Source organism: Ursus maritimus, unplaced genomic scaffold, assembly GCF_017311325.1.
Source record: "Ursus maritimus isolate PB19 unplaced genomic scaffold, ASM1731132v1 scaffold_9, whole genome shotgun sequence".
Lineage (NCBI taxonomy): Eukaryota > Metazoa > Chordata > Mammalia > Carnivora > Ursidae > Ursus > Ursus maritimus.
In genome coordinates this window covers 20,550,670-20,565,515 of record NW_024427107.1, presented here as the reverse complement: position 1 = coordinate 20,565,515, position 14,846 = coordinate 20,550,670, and the positions used below count along the sequence as shown (strand labels likewise).

At 40.3% G+C, this 14,846-nt stretch overlaps 1 protein-coding gene across 6 annotated transcripts in view; it reads left to right on the top strand.

Moving 5' to 3' along the window:
* The window catches only part of NCOA2 (nuclear receptor coactivator 2), a 282,394-nt gene that overhangs the window by 169,257 nt on the left and 98,291 nt on the right, over window positions 1-14,846 (top strand). For 5 of the 6 annotated variants that reach the window (XM_040625584.1, XM_040625583.1, XM_040625579.1 and 2 more), the window contains exons 3-4: window positions 7,977-8,081; window positions 10,733-10,905. In XM_040625584.1, coding sequence (XP_040481518.1) covers window positions 7,996-8,081; window positions 10,733-10,905 — 259 coding nt within the window. In that variant the 5' untranslated portion in view covers window positions 7,977-7,995. Of the gene's footprint in view, window positions 1-4,880; window positions 7,743-7,976; window positions 8,082-10,732; window positions 10,906-14,846 lie in introns of those variants that run through there. The other variant, XM_040625580.1, reaches the window with a different exon arrangement.

Sequence of the window (14,846 nt, the reverse complement as noted above, 5' to 3'; positions counted from 1 at the left end):
CTCCATTTTCTCATCTGTAAAATGGGGCTACACATAGGTTGTTACAGGCCCTGAAGGGGTTCATATGTGTGAAGTACATAGAGCGCTCCTGCCCAGCTAGTAAGTGCTCAGTGAGTGGGAGTTACTACAATCATACCTAAGTTTGACTCCTGACCTGTGACTTGGGCAAATTACTCATGGAAGCAGGTCAGAGAGGTTAGATATCTGCAAGGTGAGAGAGTGTGTGTATACACATGTATATAAACATAAAAATGGAGATTTTTTTAAGCAAGACAAGTATGTGCCAAGTGCTCAACTCACGGTAAGTACTTCCTAAATGTTAGTAAGTACACACACAAGCCCCAACATACTATACTATGAGAGAGGACTTCATTTATTTATTTAAAAGCGTTTTACAACTGGACTAATAAAAGTACTCTTTATGTAGAAACAGGCGGTCTTGCCCTTGCCATTTCCGTAAGTTTTCCTCATAAATTAGGACATTTTTTTAAATCTCAAAAAGAAGAGTCAAGTCGGTTTCAGAATAAAGACAGGTAAGTGAGTTTTAATCTGGACAAGTCATGAAACTCCAACACAAGCGCTACATTGCAGTTGTTGGTTCGATGACCTCGTTCGCGAATCCTAAGGCTCCAGTGAGAGCCGGGGCTCGGGATCTTGCCCGGGGCCGAGTACACCGGGCTTGAAGGCGAGGGCCGCGCCTACGCTGTGCAGGGCACGCCGCGTCCGACCGTGTCTTCTCGGCGCAGGCCTTGCTGAAACCTCGCCTGGCTCTTCCTGGCCGAATTAGCGCCGCTGACGTCGCTGGGGACGCAGGCAGCCCGGCGAGCGGCTCTATTAAGGAAGCTAGCCTCTGAGAATCCAGAGTGGGACCCGTCTTCTGCCACTGATGTCAGACGAGACATTTCCCCCTGTCGGTGATGATAGTTTAGAACGGCTCTCTGCCACTTACATATTCTGCACTGGATTTTGCTCAGCTAAGACCGGAAGAAAGGCGTTTTCCTTCTCTAGGAGCTGCGTGGATGATGGCAGCGTTACCGCAAAATATGTGTGCGCCCGGTGAACGCGGACTCACACTTCTTGGGTTGCTGCCGCGTGCGTCGCGGAGCCGCCGCCGCCCCTTTGCCCCTTTGCAGCCTCATGTGTTCAGTACAGTCTTCCCAACGGCATCTTGAAGTGTCTTTCAGCTAAAAAATTCATGAGCATGATTGGCTTTCAGTCAGAAAATGGAATATGTCTTCTAGTTACCGCCTAATATACCACTTGAAGGCCATTATACAAAAGTAAATCTGAGAGCATATTGAAAAGGAAGGAATTTTGTAGCTTAAACATTTGTTTATACGCTGCACTACTTTTGCGTGGAGTAAGAAACAGCACGAGACGAGGTAGGTGGTGAAGCCATTTTACTCGGGGACTAGCAGTACAGAGCTGCGGGCGGTGTTATTTTCCTGAATCCCGTCTCCAGCTGGAAACTGGTAGTATTTTGTTATCGAGAAATCATGTCCTAATAATAGTACTTCGCGTTTGGCTTACTGTGATTAAGAAAAAAGTCAAGCATGCAGTAAGTTTCTCAAAACTAGTGAAGTTTAGCTGAGAATTTGTTTCCAAATAAGATGACTTTTATTCTGTATTTATATGAAGTGAGTCTCCTGAAACTTGACAGTAATCGAACTGTTGTCACTGTATGAATTAATGTGCAGTTTTACGAGTTTGGATCTGTAGATACATACTGCAATATGTGAGGTAAACTAATATTATATGAAAAGCATGAAGCAATATAGCGTTTTATAAAGATGAATTTAAAAGTGTTCTTATGATCTAGTTGAAAAGGGTTATGACACTTGGAGAAAAATAATATACCCTTTGACTAGCTACAGTGTATTTTTGAAATACTGTATAGTATCTTCTGTCACTGTGTTCAATGCACTAATTGTTTTGACAGTGGAAAGAAAAAGTGATTTTTCGGTGTGCTCTCATCCATGTATTTAGGAAATCTACACAGTTCCACTTATATTTGCATGTGTAATGCTCCTTTGCTTATTTATATGAAGCAACAGTATATCCTTGCATAATCTGTATATTTACTGCAGAGAATATTTATTTAATTCTTGCCAAGAGTTGGGGTCTTGCCAAAACAATGTTTGCTTTGGGTGATTTTGCCCACTTGACACTTCTGCAGAGAGGTATTTCCCCTCCTCCGTCAATTCCGTGTTTTTAGCTCTGTATCAGCTTGCTGACTTGCAGGGTCTGGCCCTTCTGTGCTTTCTGCCTTTCTCAGGCATCTACATCCAAAAGCACGGTTGGCATATTTGAGCATTAGATACTGTGTTCTCTTTGACTTATCAGAAACTGGCCCAGAAATTGTTATTTCTAAAGTAAAGGGACCCCTCCCAGAACACAGTATACTTTAAGGGAAAAAATGTTTCGAATTTAGAATGAATAAATGTTTTCACTTGTGATAAAGAAATAGTGAATGCATCTTTCACTGCTGGAAAGATTATCCTTTTGTAATTTAATAGAATAGAAATAGAAACGCATTTCTGTGAAGTTTTATGTACAGCGGCAGTATTGCTTGAGTATTTCTTAGTCTTACAAAGTGTATGAAGAATCAGACTACAGAATACACAGCAATGCCATGTATCTCTTGTAAAGAGAATTCAGAAAGAACCCGGAAGGCCTTGGAAGCTGTAGGAGCCTTTCTGGTCTCATGTCAAGAGCTAGATGATTTATCAGGCATCGCCTGTTCTTGTAGGCATTGATAAGAGAAGTTGTTTCAACAGCTCTTTGTACGTTTCATTATAAATTTCATCGCAAAGTAAGGAATTTCAGAGGGCCTAACTTTTAAAAAATATTTCTTGGAACTAGCAATAGAGAGCTCTGATGTTGATCCCTTATTATGTTTGGATTTCAGCAACAGTGTTATCCTTATTTATTCTTTAACTGAATTTGTTCCACATATAATAAATCTGACAGTTTTACAGGCCTTGTTTGGAAGATGGCCAGTACTGATAAAAGATAAAATGCACATTATCGTTTGCATGAAGTCTGGTTGATTAACTAGCTTTAATGGTATGAGGCTGTATTGTGAGCAACAGCTTTGTTACCTGATAAGTTATATTGATGAATTTCATGAACGAAGAGTGCAGTTTTTAATTGTGTTGAGGCTTTAACATTGCATTTTGCTTTCTGTCGTTATGCTAAGGATATAACCAGCATTGTTCACCCTCCCAGAATATCGTTACTTAAAAAAGAAAAAGTCCTTGATTCTGGTGGCTGTAACACTTTACTGTCCAGTTTATACAAGTTGGTATCAGAGGATGTAAGGGAGGAGGTTCTGTTCCAGTGAGAGTGGGATTATTGTTTGTTGTAGATAACAAGAACGGACAAATTGAAACTCCTTTTCCAGACTTGTCCTTTCACAACCCCCCACATCTGGTAGAAACTGGCTTGTTCTCAATGACTGTAATTACCATCAGATACGACCCAAGAGTTTGCTTGTGTCATTTTCAGTTTTTGTGATTTACATTGAACAGTTTCAGAACTGAGAGTGAAACGCTTGAGAATTTTAATTTCATGTGAATGTTGAAAACGTGCGGAAACTTTAAGAAACTATTAATTTAGGCCCGCTTACAAAATAAAATAAGATTTCTAAACCTTCACTGCTGCCCTTCACTATTTTTCCATCTCTTACCCTTTTATTGGGAATTGATTTTTAACTTTGATCTACAAAAATGCATTAAAACTCATCATTCCAGGGATGTCTGGGTGGCTCACTCGGTTAAGTGTCTGCCTTCGGCTCGGGTCATGATCCCGGGGTCCTGGAATGAGCAAGGCTCCTTGCTCAGCGGGGAGCCTGCTTCTCCCTCTACCTGCTGCTCCCTCCTGCTTGTGCTCCCTGACAAAAAACTAAATAGATAGATAAATAAATAAAATCTTTTTAAAAATAAAAAATAAAACTCATCTATTCATAGAGTTTAGACGATTTTTCTGTGCCTAAGTGCACAGTAGTAGTTATAAATCTATATATTGAATCTATCATTCTTTCTATCTCTGTTTTTTGTCTGTATCACTTGACTGGGAGGGGGAAATTAACTCACTGAGCCCAGCACACGTTCTAGTGTGAAATACTACGCTTGCTGCTAACTGAGCCTCACCTAAGGCATGAAGAGTATCAGAGTCCTCTAGATCAGAGCGCCACACTTCTCTTTGAGTACCTCGTTAATGAGGGTCACTGTTATTTATTTGGTTCATCCACTAAGGACCAGGGCATAAATCCACACGTCTGCTCCAGGATTTCATCCACTTCAAGCCCTGTGGCAGGCAAGAAAGAGGCGCCCAGGACCGGCTGCTTGCCTCCTGTCACCACCTCCATCACCTTCCTCCTTTCTAGGCTTCAGCCCTAAATTTGCTTCCTTGCTTGCTTTTCCTTCTTTCTCTCTCTTTCTTTTTTTTTCATCTGAGAGTCTTGTCTTTTTTCCTCTGGTTGATGAGCAGTGGTTCAGAGGGGGCATCCCCAGCCTGATGGCCGTGGCTGGCTCCCCTAAGTACTACAGAGCCCCTCTTTTTTCTTCCTTTGGTGGTTTACAGGTTGGTTGGCAGTGTGTGCTAGGCATACATAGCCCCAGGAAAATTGCTCAGAAAAGAGGGCATGTGGGGTCGACACCAAAAAATAAGAAGTAAGCACATTCATAAAGTTAATTTTTTTTTATTTTGGGGAAATGTGTTTAAGGTACCATCACATAATAATAAAAGAGAAAACTGAGCCCATAATAACTTACTTTAAGAGGAAATTAATGGTGTTTTAAAGTTACAAATAGAGTGGTTTGTGAGCCAGTGTTGAGTAGACTCAAGTAAAATATAAACAGTCTGCTCAAATGGTTTTCTATACTTAGACCAGAAATTGTTAGCTCCTTGCTTTGCTCCTTATCTCCTTCTAGCCCCTTAGTTGAAATACATCAGTTCTGTCCCTTTGTGCAACATTATAATTATTAGTATATATATTTTGGGGGACATTTAAGATAGATGATGGCTGAAGCTAATGCTAAATCCCAAAACTGAGTACCGACTTTAAGATAGTCACATATATTAATTGTCTTTTGAAAAGCTTTCTAATCTTTCTGATAGTACTGTATTTTAAAATATATATAGTGATACTTTATGGGGGGCAGATTTTCATCAACAGATTTAATATATGTAGCTGCTTTATAATAGGGTATTTTGTTAAATATTGAGTGTTAATATTTTGATGATAAAAATTTACTTGAATTTTTATGATTTATAGCTGCTTCCACAGTGGAAATCCTGGAGGTCATTTGTTGAAAGCTTACTTAGATTGGATGGGTAATGTTTTTCCTTACATGCTCATGAGTGAAATCATGAGAACAGTGGTTCCAAGAGAAACAGTGAAAAGGAATGTTCATAGGTATCATCTGAGAAGGGTTTTGGTGTGGAGGTTTTTGCTTCACCCGCTGTCCTTTTATACCTCCTGCAATGCCCTGGCTCCCTTCCTCACTATTAGAACTCCTAGGCCTTCCTCAAGTCCAGCTCAGTACCTCCCTATCCCAGCCGGCAGAGTGTTCTTCTTTCTTGGATCTTACAGTACACGGAAATGTGTGCCAGTTATAGAATACCTTTACCAAGTTTACTTATTGCCGTTTTCCCCATATACAGACATATCTCCCCTCTTAGCTTGTATTCTTCTTGAGAGCAACATTCCTCCTTGTGCTTCTCGAGCACTAAGCCTGACACGTACTGGCAGGCAGGCAGTCTTTGAATGAATGAATGAATGAATGAATGAATGAATGAATGAATGAATGACATTGAGATGACATTGACAGTGCCAGTGACATGGAGATGAGGGGAAAGAGTCAAGCACAGAGACAGATGCAGTCTATATCTTGCAGCTTCTCCCTCCTGACCTGTGCTTACGTGATTACTGGAAAAATGGCTTCTTTGATGAGAACACCCTTGCCATAACATCTTCATTAAAAGTAGGAGTGTTAACCCTGTATACAAATAATCCCAGCTCTGCCATTTGCTAAACTGCTCAACTGCCCTGGGCTAGGGTTGCTAATGATTATCCCCATTTAACAGAAAAGGTAATTAAGCCCTAGGAGGTAACTTCTTAAGGTCCCACAACTAACCAAGTGGTAGAGCTTGGACGTGGATTACGTGGATATAGCGTCTCTGCTCTGTTGCCTCTCGTCGTCTGTTGTGATTAAATCATATGCAGCAATTGCTTGGTGCATGGCAAATCCTAAATGAATAACTAAATACAGATTATACTTTATCAGCCCCAAACTGCCCACGGTACAAGACCTTGGGACTTGGCTACATTGCTCCCATGGCAGGAAGCTCAGGCATTAGATTTCAGATTGTCCCTCCTGCGTGACCTCTTAAATATAATGTGCAATTGGTGCAGCCTTCCTCCACTGATACAGTGTTTCTTCGTCCTCCTTCCACATGACTCTAGAAAAATTCATTCCTCTGCCCTCTTGGATCAGAGTTGTGAGCAGAAGAAATGCTTGTAGGGAGGCTGAGCATTGCAGATTTCGCGGAGGGAAGGCTGGGCAGTCGGATGGGTATGTGACAGTGGTACAATGATCCATCTCGGGTGCTGTTTTCTTAGCCCACCTTGCTCTGTGTCCTTGCTCTTCATGAACCTGTTGCTCTCTGGCATTTTTCTGAAGTCCTTGACCTTTCTTCTACTGTCTTGCTCTTCTATCCGATTTTTCCAATCTAGAAAGGAAGAAAAACCGCTACAGAAAGTAAAGGAGGGTGAAGGTGACTTTAGAAGCCTTCGAGACAGAAGGAAGGGGGAAGTAGCAGAGAATTGGAACTCTAAGAAAGACTTTTAAATGCTGACTCTTTTTAGGCAGCATTTTTTTTTCTTTGGCTAAGCAGTTATTAAGCACAAACGACATCATTTCCCCAGTGTCTTTGTTAGTTCCTTTGTTTAGTTCTCATAGAATTTAAACCTCTGTCACTCTGTTCTTTGCATGTTTAAATATTATTTTGATTTTACTAATGATGACCAATGTGAACACACTGATTGTCTTACTATATAGCCTTTTATTTTCTTGTTGGAAGGAATCCAGCAACCAGGAGCCAGTAATTGTCCTCTTTCCTTAGGGTCAATAATGTTCCCTGATTTTTTTTTTTTCTTTTTCTTTTCTTTCTTTCTTTTTTTTTTTTTAAGTATATTTTAAGAGCTTCGGTGATAGCAGCTAGAATTAGCCGAGGGAGGGAGCATCAGGAGCGGCAGGATGTGAGAAAGGAAACCACCGAGGGGAGGTGTGCTCAGGAAGGCGAGCTGCCGGGGAGTGAGGGCTCAGAGGGCGGGCGGAGGAGCAGTGAGGCAGCTGCCGCAGGGGTGGAGGGAACCGGAGACTCCACAGGGAGGCGCGAACATCCTCTGTTTGGGGAGTGTTGCTTCTGGAGGCCCTGTGTGCGGGGCCAGGTCCTGCGGGTCTGCTGTAGCTGGGCGGATTTGGAAACCTTCAGTTTAGTGGTGGGGCACTGCCTCTTCCCAGGGCTGGCTGTTGTGGGTGAGCTATTGCAGCACAGACTTCACATTGGCCAACCCAAAACAGAGACTGGGAGGAGCCCCTTACAACACCTGTAGTTTCCCCGTGGTGCAAGAGCACTCCTGAAACTGACGGCTGGCTGCAGAAACCCAGGGCGCGCAGACTGTAGTTCATGGTGCTGCTGAAATACGTCTGCTCAGAGAGTCGGGGCCCAATGAGGTAGGCTTGTTTGCTTTTGAAATGTGAACCTTTACAAATAACTTTTAAACAAGGTCAAACAAAAAAAATGGGCCCTTTCATTAGAAGTTACACATGCTTATTAATCCAAGCAGTGTATTTGTAACTGTTGTCAATTTCTGATTGAAGTCAAAGTTCTTTTATTGTTGGTAAATTGATCAGGGACATTATCATCAGCTCTGTTCTCTCTACCCCCCCCCCCATTTCTTGTTTCAGTTGCTGATATGTGTTCAAGATGAGTGGGATGGGAGAAAACACCTCTGACCCATCCAGGGCAGAGACAAGAAAGCGCAAGGAATGTCCTGACCAGCTTGGACCCAGGTTAGATGCTTGCTGAGAAACAGGCCCGGTACTGCCCCTGAAAGCCACATGCAACACTGACTTGACACCTCACTGAAATACTGTGTTTGGTTTTTCTCCTTAACAGTTAAACCTTTGAATATGTATTATTTAGCTTATCTTTTGGTTATGCTGATCAGTTGTAGATTTTATTATTCTTTACAAGAAGACGAAGGCTACATAACTTCTTCTGATGTCCCCTGTGTACTTGACTATTAAAGCAGGCTTATTATATAATTTTGAGTCTTCCACACTTTCTTTTCTGTTAGATCACAGGATGTCATTAAGAAGATACCATAGTAGAATTTGCTGTTAATTTTACACTAAGTTTTATTTTTATTTTTACTTTCCGAGTTGGTGACAAAGATTGTGGCCCTTAAGTGAGTAAAACAAGTAATTTAAAGCACGTTCCATGTCATATATTATGGATGGAAGTGTGAGTTGTTCTAATCTTCACGTAGAGTAATTTAGCATTATCTAGTAAAATTATAAAGGTGTATCCTCTCTGAACTAGCAGTCCACTTCTAGGAATTTTCCAACAGTATGCTTTCACACAGGCGAAATGATAGATACTTGAGTTTACTTATTACAGCATTGTTTAATAATTGCAGAAGATTAGGAAAAACCTCAATGTTTGTAGGGAACTATTTAAGCAGCTCTGATACCTCCGTAACCTGGAATGCAATACAGCTGTGAAAAAGAATGAAGATGCTTAATGGGCTGATGTAAAAAGAATCTCTTAAGAATATCATTACAGAGAAAAACAAGTTTTGAAGCACGTTTATGGAGTACTACCCTTTGTATAAATCATTTGTTTTAGGATAATTAAGAGACACTTAAAAATTGTTAACCCATTTGGGGGAATAAGAACTAGGCTAATAAGGAACAAAGATAGGAGAGACACTTCATTCTTTTGATTACTTAAATCATATAAATGATTTTAAAAGTTAAATAAAAGCCACAACTTCTATTAAATGGCCACTAAAAAGATCAGATGGAGACTAACAGGGAAAAGGACTAGGAAAAGTCATTAAGACAGGAAGAGAAGGAGAAAGAACAAAAATATTTTATGTTCCCTTTTCCCCTTTTATCTGCCAAACAGAACAAGTCTATTAAATCGCTACTGTGCATGTCCCAGCCCCCAGCCCTTGGCTCCAGTATGTGGCCTCTAGATGCCCCAGTACCTTCTGGCTCTCCACAACCCATCTGTCTGTCAAACTGCCTTTAATGCCCGGAAGTCCACGCGAGGAGGCAGTTTGATAAAATGGAGGCTATTCCGGTGGAGGGCAGTTCTCTCACCTCGTGCTGCGCTGGTGCCGTGGTGCGCTGGAGAGCCTCCCAACCCCCTCCCGGGCGCTCTCAGGTCTTTGTAACACAGCTCCCCTTTCTCACCTATTTGTCATGTGTTTGTTCATCTTGTTGGGGGGGGGGGTGGTAGTACAGAAGAGAGGTTGAGGGGGGCTGAGGTGTCCAGATGGGAACTTGGCTCTTCCATGCATTCCAGCCACTCCCTGCCTTTCCCTGTACTTAATGAAGTAGAAGCTAGGAATAAAAATGAGACTTAGAAAAACCAAATTCTAGTCCCTGCTCTACCAGTAACTCACTGGGTGATCTTGGACAAATTGTGTAACCACTAGGAAATGGAGAAATTGTCTTCTAGCTCAGCTTTATTAGTTTATGAAAATAAAGCTAATACAAATAGATGGAGGTCTGTTACAAACTACAAACTGTATCAGTTGGTATTATATACAAATAATTATTAAAAATACAGAAAGCTGCTACATTAAACAACTTACATTTCTTACTTATTGTATTGACTGTCACTAAGTGGGCCCTTTACTAAGAAAAAAAAAGCGTACACTATTACTATCAAAGGGATCTTGCTATTTTGTCAAATTCAAATGAGAAGATCTTGCCAATTTTTATTTTTCCCTCCCTTCCATTAACTTTTTAAAACTTTAGTTGAACTTGGACCATTTGTGTATATTTTGCACGTCATTCAGCTTGGACAGTTAACAAATACCCTAGGTCAGTTTCGCTTTTGTTTCTGGCTGTACTGTGGTTTTTTTTGCATTATTTAAAAAAATTGTTTCATTTGATTACCAACATCCTAAAGAAGTCTATGAAATTATGGAGATTTACTTTTATCTTTTTTATGCTTTACCAAAAATCCCTGCAATTCATTTATTCCTATTATAAGTAAGTTAGGTTCCCTTTCTTCTTCTACTAATCTTAAGTAAATTTTTAAAATTTTATAACATAATCTTCCTTACTTTTCTAAAACCTTCCCCTATGTATTCAACAATAAATTTGATGCCTACTTCTGCCAAGTGTTAAGCATCGTCCTGAGCTTTGTCATTGTGACGCTTACTGTCCAGTGGGAGACAGGCTATGCACATTGAACAAATGATCACACAAGTAAATCTATGATCATGTACTAGGGCGAGTTTGATTTCAAAAAAGCACGCAACACTTAGGGCAAACAGAGAGTTTTTTTTCCCCCAAAGTACTTCCATGTTTATGTAAGTAACTTTTGTTTGCTATCTTTGTATTAAAACTTGTTTAACGTGCTTATGTTTTTTATAATAGCTTTTTTTCAAATTCGTAATAAAAACCACGTATCTTCTTTTTAGTCCCAAGAGGAGCACTGAGAAACGTAATCGTGAACAGGAAAATAAATACATTGAGGAACTTGCAGAGCTGATTTTTGCAAATTTTAATGATATAGACAACTTTAACTTCAAACCTGACAAATGTGCAATCTTAAAAGAAACTGTGAAGCAAATTCGTCAGATCAAAGAACAAGGTAAGAGGACTGAATTAATATTTTGGAGAGTTTAGCCGGTTTCTGTTTTTTCATGTGTGAGAAGTCCCTTCAGAGTCCCTTTAATCCATTTCTTATGCTTAAATTATTGATGAGGAAATGATGTCACAGCACAAGATGAATGCAAGTATCACTTGCAGTGGTTTATAAATAGGCTTTATATAAAATTCAGCAATTCCCTAAAGACAGAGGAGACTGAGGTGAGGCAGGGTGATGTAACTTTTCATCTAGTAAAACTCAATTAGGTGCCACTGATTCTCCTCCCCTACCTTGGAATTTTCATTGCTTGCACAGCAAGTGACTGTCATAATTTGCAAGTGAGGAGCCAAGTAAAGATGGAAACCAGAAGTAAGGAAGTGAGCCACCTCCTGTTTCAGCTAGTCAGCATATTTGATTAAGTCGGAGCCTCAACTGGCCATGCCGCTAGATTAGAATTTCATATCCTGAATGACAAGAGATTTGAAAGGCTCAAGCCTCTAGTCGGAATTCTTTTGTGAAATTGAGACACAGAACATGACAGCTTTCTTCCTGGGGTTTTCTTTTTTATCTGAGGTCATTTTCTGCCTCCCTTCTTTGAAGAAAAAAAAATTTAAGAAAATAGTATCTTAAAAAACACATTGGACTTTGTGGTGCCAAAAAAAATGAGTATTAGGCAAGTATGAACAGTGTCTGGGTGCTCAGGGCCAATATATGCTCTTAAAGTATTCATACGCTGCTTTCCTTCAGGGCTGGGGAGATGATTATCTCTTGTAATCTGTCTTTTGAATGCATCCTCTCAGAGTTCATTTTTTTTTTATCTACCTTTTATGTGATATTCAAAAGAGGCAGATTTTAGAAAAATAATGTCTTTGTCTGTGTAGGTATATGACCTGAAACTTCCCATCTGTCATAAAATCCCAGCTACCTATTTACATGTCGTCATCATAGCATTTTTCATTTTCATGTATGTACTATTAAGCTAAATTTTATATAAAACAGTTTTACAAGTGTAGTTCTGTCTTCTAAGAACTTAAAAATAAATGCCAACATACATACACAGTTTCTAATACCAGCTTACTCTGAAAATCAGTCTTTATTTCCTGGTTTCTTCACTGAAATTCTATCACTCGGCACTCAACATTCCATGAGTTTCTGCTCTCAGTGCCTGCTTCGGTCTCCCTTCATCTCTTTCTTCTTCCAGCTTTTCTCTTTGAGATCCCCTAGTTATCAAAAGCTCCGTTTAATCTCAATTTTGTATCTTCTTCATTTTTTGGGTATCAGCAAATGGATAGAATAATATTCCTACAGCTCTTAGGAGAAATAATTGGTTAAAGTTTCATAGCGCTTTGAAGTTGCTGTCTATCTCGTTGCTGGTATTACGGGGGAGAAATCAAGCTGCTTGTTTCAGGTTTCTGAAGATGTTGAATGGTACAATTTGTGGACAGTGCATGTTAGGCAGTGCTTTCACACTTTAAAACAGTTATGTATTTTTTTACTATTAAGGTCTTGCACAAGGTTTTAAAAGTTTTGCAAAACCTTGGTAATTCCCCCTTCCAACCATAAAACATGTTAAGATGTGTCACGCTGGGACTCTGCCATACTTTCACTGTAGGTTTAATCATAAGGCTCCTACCACAACCACCCAAGAAGCAGCGGCAATAAACACCCTGTCATGTCTTATTCTTATAATGTTCCTATTAATTTGAAAAGTAATGTGTTTTGAAAAGGGAAGCAGAAATTAAAAACCGAATGGAAAACACAGACACACTTTCGTGTTCTAATCTAATATTTAAAAAATATTTTTTGTTTAACAAATTATTTTTTAAAAAACAGCAGGACTTCAGAATCACATCAGCCGAAAGCGAGGAATGAATCCTGGGTCTGCCACTTACAGGCTCTTTGAACCTGGGCAAATTATTTTCTCGCTCTGAAACTCCGTTTCCTTATACAGAGTTGAGCAGTCAAAATATTGAGGTTGTGCGGTTGTTGAAATTATGAGCTCTGTACATGCACTCCGCAAATACCTGTCACAGTGGAGGTTTGGTAGATATTCAGTAAATATCTTTTTCACATGAAGCGGAAAGTCACCTTCTTATCTTTACATATGCTGGGGTCTTCGGCGAGCTCTTCCTTCAGATGGAGAATGGGAAGTAAAAGTGGTGGGGAAGTGGGTTATGAATATCCTTTCCTATAGGGTCATTTGAAGAAAGTAAGGTTTTCTGAGGCCAGAGAACTCTGCAGAGCCTTTGCAGACCACCCCACTGCCGGCGCTCTTGAGGCCAGCTTGACTGATCTCCGCGTCGAGAGCCAGCTGAGGTTCAAGAGCAACGCATAAGTCAGGCCTGAGCCCTTCTCTCTCATTCTTTGTGCCCAACAGATGCCCCTTTCACGCAGTATAGATAAAGTCCATCCATCATCTTTCCAACGTTTCCAAAATATTTGTATTTCAGTCGCAGGTCTCAGAGTGAATAAAATCATTATTGTGCTAGAGCAGTTAAACTATTGCATGAGGAGCCACGCTGAAGAACCCACATCGGGAAAGCCAGGCTTATATTTAAGGTGCCCTCCAGTGTCAAGAGCTCGGGGAGATGAGCCAGGCGTGCTGGGCTTTTTCTCTCGAGTCTACTCTGTCATCAGCTGTTCCTCAAGTTCCCATCCACTTTATAAATAGAGGAGAGAAGAAAGGATATTTTAAAATGGCCTAAACGATGGGAATTTGGAGGGAGAATTGCCAGCTATTTAAATAAGTCAGCATTCTCCTGTATATAGCACGTTATGAGACGCATGTCTGACAGACGCCAGCCCTCCGACAGCATGCGCGCCGCAGTGGACTGTAGGAGCAGAGCGGATAGACACAGTGCGGACTTAAGCCCTTAGGCCAGCTGTTTGATACTGAAGTATGACGTTTTGTCCTATTCGAGACGATGCTGATAATGTTTAAAACTTCTGGCTCCTATAACTTACAATAATAGTCCATAAGTAGTAAATTACCTTTTTTCATAATTGGGGAGGCTAATACTGCTTCTGCTCCACAGGAGAATAATACGTAGGATGAAAAATACAAATGATTTAATTTGGAATTATTGTGTCCAACTCCACACTCCTTACCTGGAAACTTAAATAAAAATTTCTATGGAAAACACCTAGCAATTCCTGCGCTCTTAAAAAATAAAATAGAGGGGCGCCTGGGTGGCTCAGTTGGTGAAGCATTTGCCTTCAGCACAGGTTTGATCCAGGGGTCCTGGGATCAAGCCCTGCATCAGGCTCCCTGCTCAGCAGGGAGTCTGCTTCTCCCTCTCCCTCTGCCGCCTCCCCACCCCCCGCCACCCCCTACTCATGCTCTCTCTCTCTCAAATAAATAAAATCTTAAAAAAGAAGAAGCAGACTACCCAAAAGACCATCCTGGTTTCTCATTGTGATTACACTAATGATACAGTTTTGATTTTAGCGCCACTTTGAGAACATTGAGATTCCAGACTGCTTTGTACTTGTGAATTTCCCCTAATATGAAAATAACATTAAAAAAGTAAGTATTTTAGGAAAAGGTGAGGGCCTGTGGTATGCTAGAGTCAGCTCCTATCAATCAATGAAAGCCAGTTTTTCAATTTCAAGAATTTTGTAAGCCAATTGATGAGCACAGCCATTATTAAAAATTATACAGACTTAAAAAAATTACACAGACTTACAATTAAATTGTATGTTTAAAAAGCAAGGAAGACTAAAATTTATCGTTTTCTCATTATTCTGCATTTTGCCATTATCTATGCACTAGAGGCTCTTGGCATCTTGTATCATCTACATGATAGTACTACGAAGTGGTGGCCACTCCGCATCTCTTCCTAAGTCCACATTCAGTAATGTCACCATGGCTGATTTCAAATACAACAGTATTGACACCCCGGGAATCTAGTAAACTCTACAAATCAAAGCTTGATTTATTGTTT